The sequence below is a fragment of the Coturnix japonica genome, chromosome 3 (genome assembly GCF_001577835.2).
Source record: "Coturnix japonica isolate 7356 chromosome 3, Coturnix japonica 2.1, whole genome shotgun sequence".
NCBI classification, from domain to species: domain Eukaryota; kingdom Metazoa; phylum Chordata; class Aves; order Galliformes; family Phasianidae; genus Coturnix; species Coturnix japonica.
Window position 1 is genome coordinate 100,452,675 of NC_029518.1, and position 9,980 is coordinate 100,462,654.

The 9,980-nt window shown below is 46.8% G+C and overlaps 1 protein-coding gene across 2 annotated transcripts in view; it reads right to left on the minus strand.

Moving 5' to 3' along the window:
* The window catches only part of PTCHD4 (patched domain containing 4), an 83,465-nt gene extending 73,707 nt beyond the window's left edge, over positions 1–9,758 (minus strand). The window contains exon 1 of one of the 2 annotated variants that reach the window (XM_015859941.2): positions 9,116–9,758. In XM_015859941.2, the coding sequence (XP_015715427.1) occupies positions 9,116–9,541 (426 nt within the window). In that variant the 5' untranslated portion in view covers positions 9,542–9,758. Of the gene's footprint in view, positions 1–8,941 lie in introns of both variants that reach the window. The other variant, XM_015859940.2, reaches the window with a different exon arrangement.
* Between the last annotated feature and the right edge of the window lie 222 nt (positions 9,759–9,980).

The following is a 9,980-nucleotide window of genomic DNA, read 5'->3' on the forward strand; positions in this document are numbered from 1 at the left end:
AGCTGCTCCAGCCCTCTGATCATTGCTGCTTTAGAGGAAGTGGAAAAAAAAAACAACAAAAAAACCCAACCAAACAAACAAAAAAAACCACAAAAAAACATAATCTCCCACTCTGCCTTTATATTTTTCTGGTCATTTTTGCTACTCCAAAGATTATTTGGGTTTTACACACACACACACAGAAGCATCAGATTCATTCCTAATTGAGCTTTGTTAACATCTGTTAAGCAGTGACAAATGACCCAATTTTAACTTTGCATTTGAGATGAAGATTCAGATGAAAAGATCACTGAAAAATGTGCTATTAGAGTATTTGAATTTATGTAACCCATTTTCCCTTCAAGAATGCACTTCTCTTACACTGCAGTCATGGGAATGGTAAAATTTACAATGATAAAAGCTGATTCCATTTGATGGAAAAACAAACAAAAACAACCAGTTAAAGAAGAGCCCAACATTTTCTTGAAAACTAAATTAAATTAAAATAAGTCTAAAAAAAAACAAACCCAAACCCCACAACAAAATGTAACAAAGCAAAAAAGATCTTCAGTTTTTCAAGCTTTTGAATTTATTTTGGGGTATCTACCAAAAGAAGAAGCATATGTTTATATGTGGAGAAACAATATCCAGAAATGTTCTTCTTTCTTTACTGCTGTCTCAGCTTCCTTTGCAATTTGCAACAATAATTGTGTGTGCATCAACTGGGTGATCTGCAGGTTTTATGTGCAGACAGAAAATAAATCATCTACAGGATGATTAATGTTTGTTAATGAAGAAACACCACTGGTAGAGAAGGCTGCAGGGAGACCTCATTGTGGGCATCCAGTACTTGAAGGGAGCGTATAAACAGGAGGGGGACGGCTGTTTGTGAGGGTGGGCAGTGACAGGACAAGGGGGAATGGTTTGAAACTGAGACAGGGGAGGTTCAGGTTGGATCTGAGGAGGAAGTTTTTCCCCCAGAGGGTGGTGACGCACTGGCACAGGTTGCCCAAGGAGGCTGTGGATGCCCCATCCCTGCAGGCATTCAAGGCCAGGCTGGATGTGGCTCTGGGCAGCCTGGGCTGCTGGTTGGTGACCCTGCACACAGCAGGGGGTTGGGATGGATGAGCACTGTGGGCCTTTGTGACACAGGGCATTCTGTGATTCTGTGATTCTATGATTGAATGTTACACTTTCCAACTGCTTCTGAAGAGAAGTGAGTTTGTCTGTCGGATTCAAAGGGTGTGTGCTACTGTTTCTTCAGGGGGAAGCTTTGGACTTATCTGTGAATAAAGCCTCACTCGGTAGAACAAGAGTCAATGGCAAGAAAAGCCAACATGGATTTTAAGGAGAAAAAGTGTACATTTTAAGCAGAAAAAATGGAAATCATGTTGCATCTTCTCATCATTGAAGTTATTCACGTATTAAGTTAATTAATCAAGATCTACTCTAAGAAACCATTTAAGAAAATGCCCAGAAACAGGGGATTTGTAGCTGAGTCTCAGGTCCTGTCACTGCATAATGAAGTACTGCTAACAGCATCTTTCTTCTTAACAAACTGCAAATTATTTCACAAACTAAACCCACTTGGAAAGTCGTGAGTGAAGATAACTCAGTCCATCCAGTATACTGCCCTGGTCTCCAATGAAATCCAGAGTGTCCTGCTGAGGACACATCCCTGTCCACAGGGGGTTGGTTGTGTCCTTGGCCGTGCAGCAAATCTCCTCTTTCCTTCCTCCAATACAGAAGCTAAAGGTAAGGTAGGCATTGCTTCACAAAAGTTGCTATATTCATAGGTGCTGTAACTCTCATACAAAAGGATTCAGATGAAATGTTACAGACTCATCCTACAAGCAGCAGAGATCACACATGATTTAGCACAGAATTACCAAAGCAGTCTGTGGCAATTTCTGATTCATAGTGCATTTATGTAGCTGTTTACACATGTGTAAATTCATACTGCTTGTAAGGAAAGAATGACACTTCCCAGTCAGAATGACAGCACTTCTGTGACGCTGCTGGGAACAGCTACACAAGGTGCAAGAGAATTGGGATCCTGTCTTACATGTGGGCAGCTTTTCTGTCTTGCTTATGCTCCTGACTTGGGTGCAAGTTTTAGACTGAACTGGTTCTAAAGATGACCTTTATGTTCCCTGTATGCCATGAGAGGATAAGGGGTAGGTGCTCTGTATAGAATGGGTCGATAGCTGGATTAGGTGACCTTGGAGGCCATTTTCAGCATTAATGATTCTGTAATTCTATGATTCTGCAATAAGCCTCTGGGATGTCACATTGCTTTCCAAGGGACAGACACGCAGGACACTCCATAAGCAGAAAAACATTCTGGCTTTAGGGCTGGTGCAGCAGGTATTTGTAAAGAAAATATATTTGCAGAGATGCCCTAACATCTGTCATCATATGAACGTATGAAGTGTACACCTATGGCACTGAATTACTTTACACCCCTTACTTGTACCCTACTACCTGAGCAAAACCAGTCTGCACTGAAATCCAGGGGGATTTCTGCTGTCTCCTCTGCTGTGGGACCAGTCTGCCAGCAGAGTGCAGTGGGGGAGCAACTTCTGGGGACAGAAAAACTGATCTGGCCATCTCAGAGCGTGAGAAGTCTGACCAAAGTCTCCTAGAGCTGCTCCAGACAAGTGGAGCTGACCTCATGCAGGAACTTCCCATCAGTGAGTGGGTGGGTTCAAGGAGAACAAAATCTGCAGCGATATCTCTGTGCTGTACTAGAGCTGCCCACTGACAAAACACTCCCTTTGTCCTTGAGTTGGTTGCACAGAAGTTCCTTATAGCTGGAAATCTTCCTGCTGCCACCAGATCACACTTGCTAGTGCACCTAAAGGCCTCAAAGCACGACACGTAAAGCTCCCACTCTCTAGTGGCCCAACCAGTGTAAACGTGGGACTGATGCACAACCGAGCCAGGGTCAGGGCACTGATGTGCACCACTGCACCTGATGGCCTCTGCAGTGCCCAGGAGTGCTTTCACTTCTCTCTCCCTTTGCAGGATGTCTCATGGCCCTTCTACCAAGCAATTCCTTTGCTGTCTGTTCTCTACGTGAAGCTCTTCTTCCTCGGTAGGTATGAAAATAGAGAACACGACTAAAGCAGCGAGCAACAGAGTTGTAAAGACATTACAGCTTGCCCTTTCTGCCTCTTGCCTTCTCTTCTCCTTCCCATCTCACACAACACCTGCTTTGTGAAGCAGTCGAAAGCTTTGTTTCATTTGTATCTAGAGCTGCTTTCTAGCTGCACCTCCATCACCTACAGCACACACGGCTGCTTGTACCATAAGTGTGCAATGGATGTGGGGTTTTCTTTTCTGCCAGTAGAAGCAGTGGTTGGGGATTCCCTCAACAAATGAGGGACTTTAAGTGTCCTGCACATGATTAAACCAAGTGATGAGTTTAACTCAGAATATTTAGTGAATATGAAAAATAAATATAAAATAAGATACATATAACATTTAATATATAATATTTATATTACAAATATGTATAATATAAAGTAGTTTTCTATCCATAGAGGAACAGCATTTGTAGAGAGACACAAAGTGCGGCTGGACTTTCTATCTGTGGCAAATGGTTGTCACCCTCCACAGTCCCAAAGAGGTGAGCAGTTGCTACAACCAAATTAACCTGGACGTGTCTCCTTTTTCTCTCCACCCAAACAAGCTTCCAGATGCTTCTTTGTAATTGATCCTATCATGGCAAGGTCTCCAAAGAGCCTGGCATGCCAAAATAGGCCGTCCCACTCCTCAAATGCTGACAATATTAGAGTGCAATGGCTCAGGAAGAAAGGCATGAAGAGTCTGACCAGGGTCATCCCGAGATGAAGGGCAAAGCCTGAACCAAAATCTGCATCTGCCACGATAGACGGAACCATGTCCTCTGCCTGCTTCCCTGCCTGTGCCACAGCATCTCACTGTGCCTGATTCTGCATCTTTGCCTCTCTGCAGATCTGCACGGCATGCAGATTGTCCACAGCCCTGACGGGATGAAGGTGGAATGTATTTTGGGGGCTGATGAAGAAAGTTCAGTTTGTGATTTGTTGCCCTAAAGAGCAGCAGGGAAAAAAGAGCACACTAAACCCCACCACTGATGTTATACGTTTCTTCTCTGTTGTTGCTGCTTGTTTACCATGGGGCAGCTTGTCCTGGTACAAGTTAATTCACTTTCATGTCCCCAGCCCTGTTAGGGTGGTCTGCTCTCCCTTTTTTGGTAAATCATCTCTGCAGCTGGTCTTGCAGAACTGGGGAAGAGTCTTTTCTGAACTTACTGAGTGCAAAAAGGATGGAGAAAGTTCCTAAATATGCAAGAAATACTTCATTTCTTGTTCACAGTGGGTAAGCATCAGCCTAACCGTGTCCTTTGAAGCTGAAAGCTGCAGGGACATCCTGCAGCAAGGATACAGGCACAGCTCCAGGAGCAGGCACCAGGTGAGGAGCTCTGCCTCGTCCTGCCTGAGAGTGTGCGAGCACATGTGTGAGCACAAGAGGGTCCTTGTTCTGTTTTGACTCACTTTCAAGGAAGTTCTCCCAGCCTCTGAGCCAGGAGGGCCTGCTTGCCTTCAGACATTTTTCTGCCTTGTTTTCTTGCTACCAAGCAGCTGCTCCTAGCTCAGCCTGCCCAATCCTGCCTTGATCGGAGAGGCTCAAATGAGAACTATCCGCTGCCTCCAGCCTTCCTCTTCTGATCCTCTCCCTGCTCACATTGTATTAGTTTGATTTGACTTCACCACCATTGCCAACTATGGAGCACTCAGCAGGATGCTGAGCCATAGGCTTGGCTTGGGGCAGGCAGGATTGGGATGGTGCAGAGCTGCACTGCCTCCAAGGAAGCCTCTGGAGAACACTTGGCCGGTAGCAAACCTGCAATTACAGGTTTTGAGATGCAAAGTGAATGCACGCAACTTTTCTACTTAAGTAATAAAAGATCCCTTATCCAACGGATGTGCTTATTACAGTTGTGGAAATAGATACGTCTCTTCTATTGGCTGCCATTTAGTGCAGCGCTCATAAATGACTGATAATTAATTGAAGGCAGTGTTACAGAAAACAATCTTCCCACAAGGTCTGTTTTTAGGCAGCAGTTGCCGTTTTTGTTATGATCTCAAAGAAATAAGTTTTAAGTTATTGTCTTTTCTCGGGCAAACTGGCAAACAAACATGAAAACAAACAGTAAAAACAAAATACTTGGAACAAAAGCTTTTGTGCATGTACTGATAAAGTACAGGATGTTTGTGGGGTTTATTGACAGTGAGGGGTCAGAAGACCATAATCTCCTTTCTCATATCTGATGCTGCACAAGAGATATCCCCAAGTAATCAATAGGTCTGTCCATATTAATAAGTAATACGAACCTCAGCCTGTTCTGTAGCCACAGGGCAGAGGTACAGCGTGTCCAAGCAGATGCACACTGCTGTCCGTAGAAGGGAGGCCATTCATGTACTGAGAATGGACTCTGACTCGTGCTACCCCTGAAGCCATGCTCTGTTTGGGGAGATGAACAGATGAAAATCATACCTGGGAACACACCTGTGAGTTAACAGCTTTGTGCAAGTCTGTGCTCCTTGTAACCTTGCCTGCTCTATGTGACAGGGGCTCAATCCAGACCCCACGTATAGGAACATTGCTGTGTCACCTATGGTAGGGAGAGCACAAGCAGTGTTGCTCCATGACTTATCCCCAAAGTCTCCATCCAGACTCCATTCATCCACCTCTGATTTCCTGCTCTGCCACGGTCTGTCTGCATGACCTTGGGCAAGTCACTTTCTGGCTGGGCTGCAGACTGCAGCGTGGTGGAGCAGCAGCTGTAACTGCGCTGACCACAGTCCGGACAGCGATGGCATAGGGATACAGCTCGTTTCACCCAGCATCTCAGAAAAGCAAACTACAGAGATTCCTGCATTGCCAGAGTGGAATCTGAATGCATTTTAAGCACTTAGAACAATGCAGCAATCTGCACAGTGCATATAAGTGCCATCTCTCTGCTCCTCCTCTGTCAAACGGGGAGACCAAGACTTCCCTCCTTAGGGAAGGGCAGTGAAAATGGATGTACTCAAGGCTCTAATCACTTCCAGCTCTGAATAATGAGTAATCGTTACCTTACACAGACAGATTTTCTTAGAAAAGAACAAGCAGTGCTGTTAGACTCTATGGCCCCATCCGGTCCTTTTGAAATCAGAGCAGTCTGCTGGCATTAGGCGCACAGAATGCTCCTGTGAAAGACATGGCAAGAGCTTACCCACCAGCAACCTTCAGCCCATCTTACCTAACTGGGAGACAGGAAGAGAGGCAAAGTGAGAGCTGCTCACAGGATTTGAGCAGAGGGAAAACTACAAGAGGTCTTTGCAGGTCCCAGGTTGAGCAGGAGAGGGGATTGGAGTGGCTCCCACTGTGGCTCCCAAAAAGTACAGGTTGACACATGTCCTTTGTCATACGCAGATTAATACAGCTGGGCCACCCTCAAGGTTTGTAAACCCAAAGTGTTGCTCTTGAAGAATTTTCTTCAAACTACAGTCATTCTTAAAGGAAGGTGACAGACTCTACTGGCACTAACCAAGCAACAAGTCATTGGAGAAAGTGAGGCAACCTTAGAAGAGCCTGGCGGGTCCTTATGGCTACAGGGAGGTTTAGCTGAGAAAGCTCCCAAGGACATGGACCAGTCATGTGGTGAGCACTGGTCCACACCACGTACGGCTGGCAGCCTTGGCTGCCTGATCTGTACTCCCATTAAGTCCTGCCACAACTGCTCTTTCATGTCACGACCCAAGTGAAAAGAAATAGAAACCTCAAAGTTACAGTCATAGGAATGGTTCCCTTTGCTGAACATCCAGACACTGATCTGCTCCTGTGGTGTAGCATGTTAGACGTTCCCAGTTAAATACATCTGGACAACGCTGGAGTGTGTGGCACAGACCTGGGCTTCCACAGCTCTTGTCCAGAGTTCAGACAGGGAAGCTGATAAATAAACCCAGGAGCCTGTACTAAACTGCAATTCTGGCCATTCCTTGTGGTACCAGAAAAAGAAAACCCCTCTTTCCTAGCAGTAACAGAGACTCTTTTCCTTACCGCAGTTACGGGTTGCCTTTTTTAGCCTTTCTTTGAGGTACAGCCACAGCTTTTGGTGGCCATACATCCCTCTGCTGAGAAGTGGCTGGAAGGCACCCAGATGTGTCCCATGTTAAAACCAGACACTTAAGGGAGTCTGTTCCTTCACCTGGATGATGATACACAACAACTAATAGGGGAGCTGCTGGGCTAACATTTGGCAACGCTTAGAACCACATCTTGAGAAAAACTTTGTGTGTACGAATGATCTCCCAGTCACTATTAGTCCATTACATCTCTAATAGCACTCAACTTTATCTTTACAAAAAAAAAAGTAGAAATGGCTAAAAAACACATTGTAAATGACCCCATCCAGCCTGTGACAGGCTCAGCTGGGGTATTTAGACATGAGGAAATTCATCTGGACTGAGGGAGTAGAATCACCATCCCTGTATGAGGATGCGTGACCCCGATGTTAACCTAGATTATTGGTGTCTCCACTGAATTAGTTCAATTTCAATTTAAAAAATAAGCAAAATAGAAAGAAAACACTTTTATTTTGTGCTATAGAAGGACTGTCTTCATAAAGAATTAAACAACAACAATTACTCAGGAGCATTTAATCCAGAGTCACTCGTAGTGTTCCCAAGCACCGCTTGCACTCAGGACTTTCTGACAGCACCAAGGACACATTTCCACCTCCACCAGCTCAAACAGCCACAACTCTGCATGAGGCAATTACTGTCACACCTACAGCAATGGGACCAAATCCCATGCGTCCCACCTGGCCCAATATACCAATAAAATCAATCAGTATTTCTGCTCGAGTTGTTTGGGCAGCGACTGGCTTTACTTTTTTTCCCAGTAACAAAGGATAACTTCAGGACCTGGTATTTGCTGCAGCACAGAGGGGCAACAAGAAGGGCCTTATTCTTTTCCCTATGACTTGAGTAATGAGGGACCGGCAACCAAGGGATTCTGTTCAACTCTGTTAAGTAATCCCTGCCTGTGGTGCAATGCCTGGGGAGCATGCAGATATGCCACAATTTGCAGAAACTTCTTCCACCATCCGCCTGCAAACTTTCTGCCTTATTTGCTCACAGCAGGTTAGTGAAGCAGACTGCTCCTTGAGAGAGGGAAGAGGGTGCGTGTGTGCCAGGGGAATATTCCTGAGGTACCTGTGCCAAAATGTTTATTCTTTTAATTGGAAGGGCTGAAGCTTCTATCCCCTTTTACCTTGTTTCGCCTTTGCTGGAAGCCTCGAGCTGGTGGGATCTGTCCCAAAACTCCATCCCATCTATCAGCACCAGAGCTAATTATTTCCATACCGAGAGAAAACAAATCCCCTTCTATGCATGCAGGTAAAGAAAAAAGCAGGCAGAACACCTGAAATCACTCCTCACCCAAACCTCCTGCTTCTCCTACAGCACTCGCAGGGGCAGGGAGATACAGCAGCTCATCGTGCCTTAGGAGAAAGCCTTTTTCTGGTCATACCAAAGATCAGTTACCCTACCACGTCACTGGGGATGGAATAGGTGACAGCAAAGCCCCGGTGAGACCCCAGGCAGACCCCAGCTCTCCTCCCCACACCCGGTCCCGACCTCCTGTCCCTTTTCCCAGTGCATTAACCCCTTGAGGCACCGCAAGGTCTCCCGGTCTCCAGGCTGCTCTCCGCTCCCTGCTCCTCCTGGTTCAGCACCGTGCATCCCCCCACCCTCCCTCCTAGCACAGAACAATAGCAAGGCACCAGCTTCATCTGCTTCCCGAGGAAAGCCCAGACCACACATATTTAGACAGAAAGAGAGAGATAAGACTATATTTCTCTTGCTGTTTAGGACAAGAAATGAAGTGCTGCCTCTTTAATTGGCAAAAGCATGCAGTAAGAGCATACCTTTAATTTAGTGTTGGGATAGCTCACTTGCACCCTGGCTGTTGTCTTATTGGAGAGGGCAGCCTGCCTCAGATCCTCTAGCACTGAAATAATATCATCCAGCACGCATTTCTTATCCTGATTTCTCAACACACACAGATGGGAAAAAGTATAATTATAGCCTTTGTAGTTCACCTTCATTTCCAGCACGGCTCGGTGGATCTGCAGGATCACATCAGCCTGATGCAAAATATTGCCTCCGGGTTTGGAGAGGAGAATCACCCTGCCATACCTCCCCGGGGTGTGCAAGTCCGAATACAGCTGGCTTTTGGATTGATCGAGGGAGAACAGGCTGCTGGCTAAGCTCCTCTCGATCTTGGCCAGGCTGTGGCTGGGGGCTACCAGGCTCTCCAGGTCAGTGTCAGGCTGGAAGCGGTTGAGCAGGCTGAAGCCGAAGATGATGGTCAGGACTGCGGGCACAGTGAGGAAAAACACCGGATGCCTGCTCACGAATAAGCCCAGCTTGTAGAAAAATGACTGGAGCCCTCTGTGTATCACCTGCCGCAGCATCCTCCACCAGATCCAGCCTGCAGATGCTTCTGGCCGTCTTAGAAAGCACATGTGACATGTGTAGCTCCTTACCCCTTCCTGTCAGTTTCCTTTTCTCTCTCCCCCTCTCTCTCTCTACTACTCCTTTAAAAGACTGCAGCAAGTTGCAGCAAGACAGCCAAATATTGATCAATGGGGTGTGTGTGTGCGAGCGTGCGGTGTGTGTGGAAGGGACCGGGCAGAGCAGGGAGGAGGGGGGTCCTTGCTTTTCTCCTTTTCTTTTTTTTTCCCCCTCGCTCTTTTTCCCCTCCTCCCTCCCCGTAGCCAACGAGCAGCTCCCCCCGCCCGCCGGGGCCCCCCTCTCGCGGCCGCTGCTCGGGCATTGCACCGGGATCGCTGCCGGCTCTGCAGTGCCCGCTCCGAGCCGAGCCCCGCTTCCCCGGGCGGGAGGAGAGCGGCCCCCCCTCCCTCCCCCGCGCTGCAAAACGCCGCTGCCCTCCTCCTTCCCTCT